This window comes from Dermacentor albipictus, chromosome 10 (assembly GCF_038994185.2).
Source record: "Dermacentor albipictus isolate Rhodes 1998 colony chromosome 10, USDA_Dalb.pri_finalv2, whole genome shotgun sequence".
In the NCBI taxonomy this organism is placed as follows: domain Eukaryota; kingdom Metazoa; phylum Arthropoda; class Arachnida; order Ixodida; family Ixodidae; genus Dermacentor; species Dermacentor albipictus.
In genome coordinates, this window is record NC_091830.1 from 47,998,427 (window position 1) to 48,015,383 (window position 16,957).

Consider the following 16,957-nt stretch of genomic DNA (forward strand, 5'->3'; position numbering starts at 1 on the left):
TTTCCTGTGAAACGGTACATACGCTTGGAACACTCAAGAATGCCCATTGATGCAATGTTGCACAATTACCGCGCCGTTTTTGTGGTCACATAAATAAAGATTTTATATTAGGCAGCAAAAAAGATATTTAGGTGTAACAAGGTTGATAACCACCCGTGCCAGGCGTTGAGGCAAATTTCGGTATCGTGAGAAAATCATGTGAAAGACGAAAGGATTCGAGCCATGCTTCTAGCATCGTTAACAATTTTTCGTATGTTGCTGGACAAGGACGTAAGACCTGTCAGTAAGTTTACACATAAAGAGAGCTTCGGGAAGCACTGGCCTATGTGTGCACGACCTCACGTGCTTCTCTTTTTATCTTCAGTGCTCACTTGAACGTAGTAATTCAAGCTTCTTGATAATTCATTTCCCGTATTTTGCTAGTTCACTCCTTACGATCTTAGTATTAATCACTGTATGTCGATGCACCGTTTTGCAGCAGCTTGTGTGTGAACCTTGCTTTGCAGATGGTCTTTGTATCGCCGAACTGGGCACAATGTTGCCATCCGCTGGAGGGCCTTATGAATTCGTAAGCGTTGGAGCTAAATCACTGGGAAGATTGGGTGACGTGCTGCCATTCCTGTATGCCTGGAGCTTCGTTCTCTTGGGTCCAACTACCGTCGCCATACACGGGCTCGCATTCACAAGCTACGCTCTCAGTTTGGTGTACGGCGCTTGCACGCCACCGCATTCTGTTACAGCTTTACTAGCTGTGGTCGTGATCGGTGAGTGATATGAATCGGTGTAAAAATACTGACCGCTTACCTGTATTTAATCAAGCTGTTGTTGCACACTTACGCTTAATCTTGTCATCTCTGTTTTCGTAGAAATATAGTAAGCTGTTTCAAAAATGCAGAGAGGCACATAAGTTTCCTTATGTGCCGTAAATGCGAAAGAATTCTCATTCTTCCGCGAGATACTTTTCCCTTGCTCATGTGGTCGCATTGGGCAGTCAATTTTGAGGATGGGCCAGCCAAATTTATCTGATTGAACAAGACAACTTTGGGAGTGGGCCACGTCTGTTTTTAATGTGGGTCAACTTAATTTTCTAATCCGGCGAAGTCAGTTTTGCTGGTAGGCCACCCAAATTTTTGCAATGGACCAAGTCAATTTTTTGGAGTGGCCCAGGTCGGTTTCGAAAGTGGGTCAACCCAATTTTCTACTTGGACAAATTCAATTATTTGAGTTTGTGCCAAGCGAATTATTGGGTGGGCCAAGTCAATTTTGGGACTGGGCCAGGTTCGTTTAAGACGTGGGCCAGGTCGGTTTCGAACATGGGTCAACTCAATTTTCTAGTTGGGCAAATTCAATTTTTTCAGTTTGTGCCAACCAAATTTTTTGGGTGAGTCAAGTCAATTTTAGGACTGGGCCAGGTCGATTTAGGAAGTGGGTCAGCTCAATTTTCGAATTGGGTGAGCCAAAGCCTCTGTCCGACACCATGACTGTTGACTGCAATGGCAGCAGCAGCAGGTCCAGCGCCAGGAACGTGACGTCATCACTAGAACAAGTGTTTTTTTTTCATCGGATTTTGACACCAGACGCTCACCAAATTTTCTACTTCATGGGACATATAAACCTTTCGCCTTAAAATACTGTAATGTTGCAGTATGCTCTATTACTGTGATTCTATCATGCAGAGCTCTCGGCCGCGGTAAACAGCTTCTCTCTGAAGACGTCCATGAATATTCAGAATGTCTTGTCTGTTGTGAAAATCGCAATTCTACTTGCAATAATTGTCACCGGCGCCGTATGTTGCCTAAGAGGTGAGTAGAGGTGTTAAAGTTTATTATATTTTTTTGCTTGATCCATGGTTGTGGTATTGCGATCGCTGTTTTCGCTCTTTAGCGTAGTTACTTTGCAGTAATAGTTTAACTGACAATAAATCTGTACAAAATGAGCAAACGCTACTGGTGGAGTTTAAAGTGGTGATGGTAAGGACACTGTAATGAGCGTCCACAAGTTTAACAAGAAGCACATCGCATGACGGCAATGTTGCTTTGAAGTCGGCCTATGAAGATCGGCTAATGCCTTAGTATTGCCAGTGTTGGCTATGCCATTGTATCATACCTGAAACACTGGCCCACTCTGGCCGTACATTGCCCCCCATTGGTGGCACCAATGCATTTACACGCATTGTTTAACGGCTCCCTCGGGCCTGCATTGGCATTTGTCTGCAAGAGCTGGATGCACTTTATTGCACAATGGCAAGCAACGCCGGCTGAATTGCAGCAGCGTTGATTACATTGTGTTTCTGTTTGCGTGCCCCAGCCCAAGACTGGTCTGCAAGGAACAAGGCCAGGGCAGGGCCATTTGTTACGTGATATATGCTGGTCATTCCCGTTTCTCTGCTGGGGCACTTCATTTGCAATACTTTGCAATCCGGCCAGCTTGAACAAGATTCCTGTTATGAACGGGGTTCCTAGGTGCATCTTACAAAAATTGTTTTAAACAATATGAAGCTTTGTTTGAGCGCAATTCTTCATTCTCATGCTCGCCAAAATCGCGCCCGTGGCAAAGAGAAGGCGTCCATGATAATGGTACAGATGAGCCCCAAATATTGCACAAACCCACGTGGAGGATACGCCGAGAATGAAGTGTTTGGTGAAACACCATTTGTAGTGGAATTTATGGAATATGCGCTCAATAATCCCCAGGCGGGGCCTTGAACGCGTGTCTTCTAGCCTGAAAAGTGAGAAGGCATTAACACAGTAAGTGCATTACAACTTGCGGCATAAATGTTGATTTATACAAAAAAAATTCTTGCAGAACCTATCTCGCGATGATTGCCTACATTAATGCCACTAGCATTCAAGCAATGTATCGACAAGCCCCATTGTTGACGATACCTTTATTTAAAATTAGTTTTTGTTATTATGAGATCGTCTTCGCATGCTCTATGCGACATACACTGTCTGCGGGATCGGCCCGCGTTGCTATGACGCTCGTCAGGCTCGCCAGTGACCATGAAGGCATGGCGACGAGAACGGGAAGAGGCCGCAGTGATGACAAATGCAATTCTGTCAACAGAGCAACAAATGTGGCATGACAACACTATGGCAACAATGGAGTGACAATTTTGAAATGATTACGACAGTATAACGACGGTAGCGTGATTACAACGGCTTGAAGACAATAGGATGACTACGAACCTAACTTTGCAAACGAAGCTAAGACGATGATGGTGTGACGATATTCTAATCGCAAAGATGGAATGACGGTGATGAAATTACTGCTGCGACGACATCATGAGGGCACGACAAAAAATGTGCGGCTTAGACTCGGTGACGCCGGCGCAATGACGACCATGCCATGGCAGCGCCACCACAGTTTTTTATTGCCCTTTGGAGAACGTCCCAAAACGAGACGACGTCCTCGTATTCAATAAAACAGTGTTCTATAGTTTCCTCTACCATACGGAGATGACAGCTAATTCAAGATACAAAAATGTATTTCCTAGTTAACCAGGTTTCAACAGGTAGCGTTTGGAATGTGGAGAAATAGGCATTTTAGGGCCAAGTGCGAGTACGTCATATCCAGGTAGGCCGATGTACAGTGATCGGTCTAACGGAGGTGGAAAAGCATACCAACTAGATCTTTATAAAGATTTTTCCGTGAGAAAAAGAATAAGTATTCATTTCAGAACCTCCCTTCTAGAAAGCGCACTCAATGGTATACTTCACGCATGAATTCCTGCGAATATGGACCAGAAGCAAAATTTGTAGAAGTCACCAAGTTCGGTAAAACGTTGTCAAGCTTCACATGCAAAATCGCCGAAGTAATGGGTGAGAACAGCCATGAGAAAAGAAGAAACTATACACTAATTTAGCAGGATGCGTTGTTGGGCAAGTTGGTTCATTGTATTTGGAAAGATTGGATGCGCTTTGTAGACAATCACAAGAAAGAAGACGAGACATGCGCCTGTCCCATCTTCTTCCTTGTGATCGTCTACAAAGCGCATCCAATCTTGCCAAATGGACACTTATTGTCCAACAGAAAGGTTAACTACTCCCAGCCCGCCTGAACTAACTGGTCTGAAAATATTGCCACGCTTGATTCGCTCATATGATGATGAACAAATTGAGGTTGCAAAGATTCGCTGCGAAGATTGCGCCTAATGTAAAACCCTGGCACAATGAGTATTTGTAGTACATAGAAGAGTTCACAACTGAAGGACCTTTATAGTCAAAGAGACTTCCAAGCGCACTGGTACCCATTGTTGATAAAGCGCATGTTTTGCCTCCCTTTTAATGAACTGTTTACTGTAATGCACTGCGAATTGCTTGTTTTTGTTATGGTAGACGCGGCTATGGCTCTTTTGGCCGTTATGTAAATGCTGTACGCACGTATGTATTATAGTTGTAATAAATACCATGACAGAAGAAAAAATGCAGCTGTGGCCTAGAGGTTGGAGCATCGCGCTGCTGTGCTGGGTGACAAGGTTCGAGCCCTGTTGCAGGCTGTGCTTTATTTTTTTAAGTCAATGCGTAGAATGCGGCGAGAACCTGACCATAGTCTGAAAGTACGGACCAACCAAGGCGTAGAGTGGCAGACAATGAAAGCTAAGCTTGAAAACCGTTTGAAACAATGACGCAGTATGCCACCTCAAGATCGTTGAAAGTCGCGGTTCTGCCTAGTTGCGTAAAGCTATCGTCATCTTTGCCGCGCACTCCTAGCCAAACTGTTCCCTATTGTTTCGCATGCCCGTAAGATCTTCACTGAGCTATTCAGTAATGAATAGTTATGGTATACATGTATCTGGGTAGACAAGCGTACGCGAACGATCACAAAGGATTAAAGCGAAGACAAACCAAACGAATGCCGCTGTAGGCTGCAAAGAATAACTTGTGGCTTCGTTCTCTGCTGACGAATATAGTTACAAATAAAGATCAAATAGGGCCCCGTCACGGCTGTGTGAAATACACTTGATATAATGTTTCACATCCCGGGACCCTGCAATATCGCCCTTGAATGACGACAACCTTTACAAAACTGTATCGTGTGATTTGATGTGGCATATCAGCGTTGCGAACGTGTTACTAATACAGCCGAATTGAAAGCTACATGAACCAGGTAGTGCAATAACCAGCCATAGGCGTAGGTGGATGGCTGATCATGAATTGTAACTAAATTTCTTTCATAACCCGTCAAATACCTACAAGTATTACCAATTTCAAAGTTGCAGCTAAGTTGTCGCTTTAATTTTTGTTTCAGAACCAGCATTGCTTACAAAGCTTTCGTTCAGTGGTCACACAACACCGGGAAAGCTAGTAGAAGCATTCGCTGTAGCTTCTTTCGCCGGGGGTGGAAGGTATGAATCTTATAAATCTTGTCTCCGTCTTAGGAGGAATGGCAACGTGATGTGGACTGCCATTATTTGCTAACTTTGCATAAATAACTATGCATACACTACGTTATGGGTATCGCTACTGTCTTCCTTGTGAATATAAACTGCGCATTTATCGCCCATTGCATGTGTTTTTGCACTGTTGCAAAATTTATGCGGGATCAGTACAGTACATATGCGGTTTGAGAACTGAATGGCTGATACGTAGAATGCATAGGCAACGGCTTTATCACCGCTTAGTCAATCTTATGGCATGTATTTATTTTATTTTATTATATATTTGTGATACCCTCAAGGTACATAACTGTACATTGTAGAGGGGAGGAGCGAGAATACATTGGAAGAATAAAAAAAAATACAAGATATGTCCTAGGAATTCACAGTGCGGGGAACAAGCGATATGAAAAAAATAGTAATGCAGTCATGACAACCAAAACAGAGACTTAAATATTATGCAAATACAGAAAGAGTACACTCAAGCAGACAATGTTCACGTATAAGTAAGTAATAATGCCATTTTCCACCATAAATTATTTAATGTTGATTAGTGCCTTCTTGAAAAGAGTGGGGTCACTGATGCTTACTAATGATGTAGGTAGATTATTCTAGTCGACTGAAGTCTGAGGGAGGAATGATTGTTAGTACGCGACGGTGTTATGCCGGGATACGTTAACTTTATGTGCATGATCACAACGAGCCGAATAATAAGGCGCAGGTTGGATCCAAAGAGGGTGAAGACATGTGTTGTGGTAGTAAATTTTATGGAAAAGGGAAATGCGTGATTCCTTTCTGCGAAGAGATAATAATGGGATTTGAAGGGTACTCTTCATTATTGTAACACTAGCAGTGCGATGGTAGTTAGCTGCCGTCTTCCTTCTGCATGTAAGTAAAAATCACATGAGCGTTTTTGCGCTCTCAATGGAAAAATAAAACAGCCGCATTGTCAACGCTGCTAATAACGATATATGATTGATTAGGTCGTTCTGAATGTTTATTAATTTATTTTACCCTCACTGTCATTCGGCATAAGAAAGGCTAATGGTTTAAACAAGAACTAGGGGAAATAAACTACCAATTTATATACAATATTTAGTAACCATAAAATGTTAGTTTAAATTTGGTCAGCAGGATAATACAACACGGCCATATCATAGGCAACATAAGAACAACCGATACTAGTTCATACAAGTGCCTACTATTGCACCATATAAATAGTTTGCCTCGAAAATTTTGATTAATAACGGAAACAATATCAGCAAGGAGTTTCCTCTATTCTTTTGATGAACGTGGCAATACGGATCGTAAAAAGGATGTCGTGTTACATGCACAAATTGTAAATTTATGCTGGTGATCGGTGTGCTTAGATGAGTAATATGGTTGCGATGTACAGTAGGGTGGTGATGTTGCAGATGAAAAATTGATAGGCGAGAAATTCTTCAACGTGTTGCCAGTGGCTGAAGATTTGATTTCACTGAAGATACGTTCACAGCGTGTTAGCAGCTAAAAAAATAAGACAGGTTATTTTTCTTACTACAAGAGAATGCATTACCTTTTCGTGAAGGAGGCCCCGTATAGCGTATCATATACCAAGTCTGGCGCAAGAGGCTTTTATGAAGGAATAATTTTAAAGGGCATGTAGCACGAGAAAAGTTACACCACGAGTATCCCAGCTAGCAGATTCCTTTCCTAATTGCATATTAAACAGAATCATTCCTCGTAATTTCGATGGTAAATGCATGCTTAAGTACTCATATGAACTTGTTGTTTCTTAAGCAACATTATTCAGGTAGTGCACAGGAAGGATACTTCTAAATCGGGATACTCACAAATTTGCACTTGTTAATGTTAACTTCCATTTCTACAATGAGCACCAATTGGTGAGGGTAATGAGCTCGACCGGTTTGAATCAGGCTGATATTATGATCGTTAGTTCTTTAAACATTGCACAGTCACCACCAATTAGATACATGTCAGAGGTCCCAGGACTTAGCCTTGTGCGAATCCAGACTACGTTGCTATGAGGTGAGTTATTACCATTATAAGTTAAAAACAAGGAATGAATAACAAGAAGTAACGCGATCCATTTGAGGTTAGAATCAAGCTTTAGCTTGCTTAGTTTATAAAGTGAAGTCGTAAGGCACATTTTGTCACAGATGTTTGAAAAAAGAAATCTAATGCTATGCAATCGACAAGAGAACTGTCAAGCTCTGATGTAGTTTGTGAGTAAATTGTAATGTTCAAGTGACAAGATGTATACTTACTATACTGGATGATGTCTCGCTCCCGGATTTGTGTAATGACATAATTTTTCCGTTTTTCTTTCCATATAATAGTAGATGTGTAGAGCGATGGCTGGCATATTTTAGCTAATATAATGAAACCAAAAGACGAGGTGCTTTTCAATAATTCAGGATAGATGTTATCCAAGCCGGTTGACAAATGTATTTACAGTGAACCTATCAGCCGAAATACACCGGGAACTTAGGCAGTCCCTCAAGGCACAGTTAAAAAGTTAGAATCATCAAGACATAGATACTACAAATATATTTATCAGGAGAGTTGCACAAAGATAATCTGGAACAAGTTTACCAGATAAATTTTAAGTGTGATAAATCATCAGAAAGCGAATGTATAACACGCAGGAATTTTCTTTACATTAGTTGCCAGCGTAAATCAGAATGTATCTCTAGAGTACTTGAGTGTGGCTACATAGGTATCAGATGTGAATGGGTAAGCTTTCCAGTGTTTGTCAATGGGTGACTGCTTAGCGGAACGATACAGACGCCCATTTTTGTTGAATAGCCACTTTAAACAATTATTGTACTAAGGCGCGCCCGGATTACAGGCTATAGCACTGGTTGGAATGTGGTTACTGGTTATTGACTTACCTCTGCCGCCCCCCTAAAAAATAAACTCCAGTTTCACTGCGCCGTATAATTACCGATATTCTTAAAGAATACAACAAATTCACTCAACTCATTATTTATTACTTCTAAGTTAGCTTTTCTATAGTCTCTACACATTCTTCTTTTTGCTTTTCGGAAGTTTGACGACGATGTGTGGTGTTTTATGGCGCAAGGGGCTTTTCGGAAGTTTCATAAAAGAAGTATTAAGGTGAATATTTAGTAATAAATGGTCGCCAATACCGGGTAGGTCATGGGCGACCGAAGCATATTGAGGACTCAGGTTACTGAGTCGACGAATACATTCTTTTGAACCAGAAGAACGTGATAATAAGTGAGATAGATCGCCTTTCGAAACTCTGTTACAAAAGAAATGTCACAAGATAGGAAAAAAGGTATAGAAGGATAATTTCCCCTGATGGAAGCGATCACATCACCATTGGCAAATGTGGATGATGGGGATCCTTTGTGGTAGCACACAACTCAACTTATATTGTGATGGTTGATAGTTACTGTGGCCCAAATTGTTTTTATATTACTGATGACAATGCGATGTGTTTCAGAATGGCAAAAAGTACGCCGTCACCAAGACACTCTGCTCAGTCATGATCATATGCCGTGACTTCCTTACTATTACAAAAAGATTCGGATTCATGAACGTCATTAGAAAGCCACGTTTCAGTCAGAGCTATTGTATTAGCAAAATATGTGCGGATTGCGGATGATGATGACCCATGGTTTTTGAGGACACTTCTTATGTTAGTATAAAGATTTCAATTATTTGCGCATGCGCACAAACCCTTGTGCGTTTCTAAATGTAGGGCCACGTTCCGGAGCAGCCACAGCGTGGTTGAGGCCTACGCTGCGTCCTTGCATCTCCTGGGTATGAACCGAGCTAGAGTGGTACATGTACCATTTGTTATTTATAGCAGTTTCCTGTAGCTGAGTTTAAACTGGGGTTATCGTGCTTAAGATTTACCAAACTCAATTAGCCGTATTTCACGGGCTAGTCGAGCTGCAGGTGGAAAGTCTTCACTAACTGTGATGCTAGATCTTAACTACATGCAAGGATGAAACATGAGAATGACATAGAGGGTTACGAACAGGCTTGTCTGTGAACTCTTTGGACAGGGGCGTCTTGTCTTCTTGTGCGTTCCTGGCGCATACATTGATGCTGACAATATCTTCATTTTTTCAGTACTATTGTGGCCTGCATGGCGGAAGAGATGTCCGATCCTTCGCGCACCATACCAAGGTCACTCCTTGGCGGTCTTTTCCTCGTGACTGTGCTAGTGGTCTTGACGAAAGTGGCCTACTTTGTGGTCCTGGACCTCGATAGTGTTATCGCTTCAGAGGCAACAGCAGTTACCTTTGCCCGAGCCACATGGGGCATGGCGGGTGTTTACCTTGTACCAGCAATTGTATGTGTGTGTACGTTCGGAACGATGAGTTCCAGTTTTCTCAGCCGCAGCCGACTGCTCATGGCTGCCGCCCGCAAGAGGCACCTCCCTTGGGCATTCTCGCTCATAACGATGAACTCTTCACTGCCAATAGTTGCAATAGCCTTTAGGTGCTGCCTCGCCATACTCTTCGCCGTCACAGGCTCTGTGGGTTTACTGGTCAAAGGTTCCATGACAGTGCTTAGCCTCATGACTATAATGGTGATGCTAGCAATGCTCAGGCTGCGCGTGACCATGAAAGATGCTGAGAGACCCATCAGGGTGCCCACGTGGCTTGTCTTCGCCAACATCGCCGTTTCCCTCGTGGTTGTCCTGGTCCCCGTCTTAGCAGTGGCTCAAGTCTCGCAATACGTAATTGCACTCGGGTGTGTCCTGGCCGGTTTTCCCGCCTACGTCGCATTGAAGGTGGTCCAGCGGTCAATGTTCGGAACAATCATGAACAGGTTCCTACAGAGACTGATGCTCAGTGTCCCGTGTGTTCATCGCTAGAACGTAATGTTAGAGAAATGCTGGCCGGCAGCGTAATGTTCAACTCATTTTATAAGCTTTTACGATTTCGTAATTATACACAAGCCGTTACTTGTAAACGAACAGTGCACACCCCCATCTGAGCTGAGTGTAAAGGAAAGTACAATGGCGTGCAACCCAGATAGAACAATAACGTGCAAATAATAACGTAAAGGTAACAAAAATGAAATATTTGTAGGTAATTGTGGTCTTTATTAGGATACTCGAAATGTGAGGAAATATCTCATCTGTCTAATTTATTTTGGAAGATAGTGGTGTTGTGACATCAAATATCGGGGGGGAAAATTATAGATTCCTCCAAACGTGGACAGAAACTCCAACCCAAAACAATAACAAACATGAACTGGTTTCACATGAGGCGATGACAAAGTTTCACAGGGACGGCGTGCGCAAAGAAGCAAAAGGTGGCACTAATGTTTGCCAAACTTTTAGCTTTAGGAGGTAAATCATTAAAAATCTGGGCACGTCTCGTTCGGCAAATATTCATGCCCATTGCACGAGCAGCTAGTGCCCAGTCAACACAAGCCTGTGTCAAGGGCGTCTGCGCCCCCCAAAAGTGAATAAATGCTATGGTAGCTACTGGCGTATTTGGCTGTCGATATATGTTTATAGCACACAAGTACCGACAAGCTAGTTCAACTGCGACATAATCTTCGCAACGCTGCACGTTACACATACTTCAAATAAAGAACGAAAGACAACGTTTTTCCAATACCTGTCACAAATGTATCTTTACCACAGTGACTGGCATGACGCTTACTTGATTACTAGTATATACAAAACGTATACTACAAAAGGTATACCACAAAACGAAGAAAAACAATACAGGTTGTTTCAGTTAACTTGAGCCAAACTTTAAAGACATGCCAATGCTACGAAGCTGGATAGAACTAAAGTAATGTTTGCCGTCGCTTGGTGATGCTCAGATTATTGATTATGATTAGATGAAAAGTATCAATACGAAAATGGTACAGCAACGTGACAAACTCCCGATACACCTTTCTGCTCCTCAATTACAGCTAAATAAATGTTTCCTTTTCGAGCGGGAAAGATGCCCACGAATACATGCAAAGTGTCTCAAGCGGCCAGTCGCGCGGCAATATAGATAGATAGATAGATAGATAGATAGATAGATAGATAGATAGATAGATAGATAGATAGATAGATAGATAGATAGATAGATAGATAGATAGATAGATAGATAGATAGATAGATAGATAGATAGATAGATAGATAGATAGATAGATAGATAGATAGATAGATAGATAGATAGATAGATAGATAGATAAAAAATTGGAGGACGTTTAAGCTTCACCTTCAAGTGTGTAACGCGATAGCGTTATCGCATCCCGCTCGCACCGCGTACTACGCCAGCCAAATGTCGCGATCGGCACAGATAGCCAGGCACCGACGCGCCATTAAGGCGGACGCGGTCATGGGGCGAGTGGCGCGCCACGTGTCGGGGCAGCACCGTACATTGCGAGGAGGCGGTCTTCTGTGTTTGCCGCAAGATGGCTCTGTATGTGCGCAGAGCGCAGAAGAAATTTAGCGGAAACGTACTCGGCCATGGCGGCCGCATTTCGATGGGGGCGAAATGCGAAAACACCCGTGTACTTAGATTTAGGTGCACGTTAAAGAACCCCAGGTGGTCGAAATTTGCGGAGTCCTCCACGACGGCGTGCCTCATAATCCGAAAGTGGTCTTGGCACGTAAAACCCCATAATTTTTTTTATGTTGAGCGGAGGTACACGGACGCGCGGAGACTGCTTCCCGCGCTGCTCTCGACTTAAAATTAACAAAAAGATAAATAAAAATATAATTTTGGACATCTGGCAACCACCTAGAGCGCGCATGTTCCTTGAAATCGAAACTAGCATTCGCCTTCCGGGGGTTGACTGTACCTCAAAAAATAAGTTGTGGAGAATCGTGAATAATATCTGAAATTTTGTTATGTATGCCTATTACTTGCATTCAACGATGGTACATGTTAATTTGACCGTCATTGAGTAAATTCCCTGTTTACATGCGCATCCTCATTTGTGTGGAAAATTTTGGGACCTCTCGCCAAAGAGACTGCTAGCTTTTAAAGCGGACCATTATTTGCTTCATTCCAGGCATTTTGCCGTAGGCTGGTCAATTTCATGATCCCCTCATTTTGGGACTATGTAATACAAGCGAAAGGCATGACCGACCGGGGTATCAAACCTCCGCCTTCGAGAACGGCTGCTCAATGTGCAAACCATTATGCCATGATCAGCCGCATACCGCCCTCGTATACCAAAGCCGACTAGCTTAGGCATGTTTGGCACATGCGTCACATGTGCCAGTGTCTAGTGTTCTTTCATGCTGACCACTCGCGTTTTGACGCGCTGTGTGTGACTCGACCACCTTCGGGTCGGGCCCACATTCTCCAGTATTTTCCTTATGGCAGCTAATGTTATGTCAAAACTGTGCGACGTTGCAGCGGCTTCATGATCGGCCCAGGCTAACCACGTTTCAACATTTGTTCACCGGAGTAAAAATGCTATCATCGTTTCAAGATAAGCCACGCGACGTACAAATAGCTACGTGAGACTGCATAAAACTTTGTCGCATATTACGTCACCGTCCTCGTATCTCCAGCTTGCACCCGTTCAACATCTATAAGGATACCCAAAAATCGGTGTGCCGTGTGAAATCGCTTCGAATTAACGCAGCAAAAAATATGTCGTAGCCGTCGTACGATAGTCGCCTATCTAGTCGACTATGGTCGACTAGATAGGCGTCTATCGTCGTTTATAGTCGTCTATACTAGACTATATCGGCGTCTATATAGGCTATAGATGACTATATAGACTGTAGACGACTATAGACGACTATATAGACTATAGACGACTATATAGACTATAGACGACTATAGACGACTATATAGACTATAGACGACTATAGACTACATCGGCGTCTATAGTCGTCTATCGTCGACTACGTCGACGATAGTCGGCTATAATCGACTATCGTACGACGTAGCCGTCGTACGATAGTCGATAGTCGTACACAGGTGCGCTTGCGTCGCAGAGACACCACTACTTGATTTAAACAAACGCGTTGGTCTACCTGGTAAATATGTGCGGAACACCAAACAATACTGAATGGTCGGCGGCCCTATGCATCGCGCAACATCGATTCCTACAGTTCGTGGGATGTGGTGTGCGTAGTGTTGTTTTACAGCCCCCCTCCCCCCCCCCCCAATATAAAAGAAAGAAAATTCAAAACTTTCGTCCTATCACAGGCTATTTCTTCACATGAAGTTCAACGGATCACATTTATTTATCTGAACCAACGTTGCAACGCTTTCTCGTATGACGTTGTGTGGGATATTACATGAACAGTTGTTCGCATCAACGCATATCACGGCGCTGCGGTGAAGAATCATTCAGTTACCTGTCAAGGGGAACCGAGTGATAAAACCAAAGTTTCCTGAATGTAGTTTCTAATAGAGGATTTTAAAGATGGCCTCTGGCACACTGAGCAATGCAATTCCTGTTGTTAAATTACTCAAATAGGCAGATGATCATATCGTAGATGGGCAGGCCCAATAAGTTGAAATGCATATTGCTTAAATGAAAATTCAGTAAAAGGTTTTTAAATAATCATTTTTAAGGTGCATACAGCAAATAACGAATTGTAGCAGGTGAGCTTGCAAAGCATATGCGTTTGGAACAAATTCTGATGATAGCACCGGTTTCGGGATCTACGCCGTCAGACCTACAAAAGAACTGTGCTTAGTCCTACTTACTTTTTTTAACAAAACGCCGTGTTATACGCAGAAGCACAAATGTGAGAGGAAAGGCAATCTTTTTTTTTCCACAAACTTCGGGAACGACTGCCTCGATACAGGTGTCATAATGAAAATGATTTCTTGTGTACATCTCGCGAACACACCGGCAACAGTTCATAAATTACAATATCAGACGCAAACGAATTATTTAACCTAATTAGTGAACGGTCTTTCATAACCTCAGTTTGCATTTCCACTTGTCGCGCAAGTAATGTCAGCAGGTTGAAATTTTCGAAGTTTGGAACTTTTGACCAGCCCCGACGAAGAGAGTACCGCTCTCAAATCTTTTGACACAATACGTTTTGCTTTTTTTTAGTTTTTAGTTGCCCCCATAACCGTTTCCAAATAACAACACGCCCTCTGATCGTATACTTTTTCACATACATGGCGTTTCATTCCTCGCTTTTGTCAACCGTAGGCGCAGCAGTACAGGTGTAGAAATTCCGAGAGGAGAAAACAGAACTGCAGCTCTGCGGAGGAACGAAGGACATATGTGCAGTCGCATGTGTGACCTGCAGTTTCAATGCCCGCGCATGACAGTCAGAAAAGCTGGGAATTCCTGGGACCTCAGACGAGTTCCACATCTCACTCTCCCTAACGCTCGCCAAACTTTAATTGTTTTATTGCTGAAACACGCGCACGCACGACGTGCAGTCTTTGCCAGACGTCAAAAATAGCTGTTTGAAGATAGACCAATGAGCGGATAGAGTTGACGCGTTGTGGGCACTGGAGAAGCGCTGCACCGGGAAAGGAAAAAAAATGGCGGATCGGGAAGGTATGTTAAATGATTTCCCCTGGCGTTATTTTCATAACTGCGTGCGAACGATGTCACAGTGGGAAATTCTCTTTACGAAATCCAGAGCTTCCGATTTATACGAATCTAGACAGCGCATGCCAAAGCAACTGTCCACGCATTATGTGAACTTGCTGTTTAATGTTCTGCGTAAAGTTTGCATGGAAGATCTTGAAGTTAAGAAAAAAAAACGAATATATTCCTTCTATCGCTAAGGGGATACGCTATATGCACAAGCAATCTTCTATGCTTGTCAATTCAAATTTATTTATGTTGATGTTGTGAAAGAATCGTGCGTTGGCCATGATTTGTGCCTTAGATGAAACATGTATGTATGGTCGTTATGACACTAGCAATAGTGCACTTGTCAAGTGAGATTATGTTTTTCGTATTAAGCAACAAAAAAAAAGAACGTGTCTTACCTTAAGTTCAACGCCAGGAGTTTGGGTAGGCAAACATCGTAGCTACCCTAAGATCGAAGAACAATTAACTGAAATTTTCCGGATTCACCAACACAGGAGATAGGCTTGGCCGTCTGAGACGGGACATGGGCCTCTTCAGTGCAACGGCTGTGGTCGTCGGAAACTGCGTTGGTAAGCGCCGGACGAGAATGAAGTCGTCCCTTTTTGTTCTAACACGTGACAGAAATTTGAAATGCAATTGGTGTATCTTTCGCACGAATTTTTATATGGATATTATTCATGCCGGCAAGAATAAGTTTTTGAGGGTGCTTGAGCAGATTCGAGGATGCATTTTAAATAATTCGGAACAGTGGAATGATGACGCTGCTCATGTAAGTCTGAGATTTCACGGAAGATTTACACAAGCCGCTTTGTACCGTCGTGAAAAAACATTAGTCCAGTAAACGTAGTGTAAAGACGGTGGCGATAAAGCTTGGTTAAGCCTTTGGGTGCCACATCATATACATAATGTTGCCACCAAGCAGATTCACTAAAATTACTCGTACGAATGCTCCTTCTCGCTCGCAGTAACGACCAATTAATAATTTCCTCTAAACCTCATCTGTCCAAATGATATGATTATGGGTGACTTCTGAGTAACTTTGACCTCCTAAGGAGCTTTAACGTTGACCTAAATCTTATTAGACGAGCTACTGTGCATTGCGCCCCCATTTAAATGAGGCCGTCGCAGCTGGGATGAAACCCGTGCCGGCGAACTCAACTACGTCATACCCACTGGAAAAAAGTGGCCGATGAAGCCAGTATAAGAAAGCGCTAGGGGCGAGAGAGAGAGATATGCAAATGAGAGAGAAGCAGAGAGGTTAAGCAGAATTAAAACATCTGGTTTGCTACCCTGCACTAGGGGAAGAGAAAGGGGAAGCAAACACGGAAAGAAGAGCGTGACAAAAATAAAAGCGTGAGAAAAAATTATGGAAAGGGACGGAATGAGATCAATATAGTCTTTTTAATAGGTTACTGTCACGTAAAAACGTCAACAAAGCCTTGACCGACTTTTGCTGCGACGACAGTTCATGTCGGCATTCCAAGACAGACTGTTCTGAAAGCGGCCTGTCGTCAAGGCGTGCCAACGTGATCGCTAGTTACAGCCGGTGCGCGCTGTATCAAGGACAGTGGCAAAGTAGGTGTTCGATAGTCTCCTCGCCGCCGCAGTGACTACAAGCCGCGTTGTCGTCTATACCGAATCGGAAGGCGAAAGATCTTGTGTAGGCGACACCAAGCCACAGTCGGCAAGGTACTGCTATCTCGAGTCGACAGAGTCCATATGGTGGTCGAAGTCGAAGAGATGGGTCCAGTCGGTGTATACGTGCGTGCTTCAAGCTTGGTGTGTTCCATAAAGTTCTGATAGCTTCATTTGCAAGCACACGAATTTTCATTGCAGCGTCTGTTCTTGAGAATGGAATAGAGTCTTGCAAGCCCTCCTCATGTGCAGATCGTGCTGCTGCGTCGGCATGTTCATTGCCCATTATGCCACAGTAGCTTGGAATCCACTGTACCGTGATGTCGTGTTGATTTCTAGAACTAGTTGTTTGTGGGGTCCTTGGCGTAAGGCAGAAACCAAACAATGAAGAGCATCCTTGGAGTCACTGAACAC

General features: G+C 43.1%; 2 protein-coding genes across 3 annotated transcripts in view; one reads left to right on the forward strand and one right to left on the reverse strand.

Annotated features, from left to right (window-relative positions):
• Positions 1-16,957, reverse strand: part of LOC139051035 (b(0,+)-type amino acid transporter 1-like) — a 228,778-nt gene that overhangs the window by 151,018 nt on the left and 60,803 nt on the right. The gene's annotated exons all lie outside the window — the stretch shown is intronic.
• LOC139050679 (b(0,+)-type amino acid transporter 1-like) overlaps positions 1-16,957 on the forward strand; it is a 51,820-nt gene that overhangs the window by 6,086 nt on the left and 28,777 nt on the right. The window contains exons 1-2 of one of the 2 annotated variants that reach the window (XM_070527281.1): positions 14,806-14,866; positions 15,403-15,477. In XM_070527281.1, coding sequence (XP_070383382.1) covers positions 14,851-14,866; positions 15,403-15,477 — 91 coding nt within the window. In that variant the 5' untranslated portion in view covers positions 14,806-14,850. Of the gene's footprint in view, positions 1-14,805; positions 14,867-15,402; positions 15,478-16,957 lie in introns of those variants that run through there. The other variant, XM_070527280.1, reaches the window with a different exon arrangement.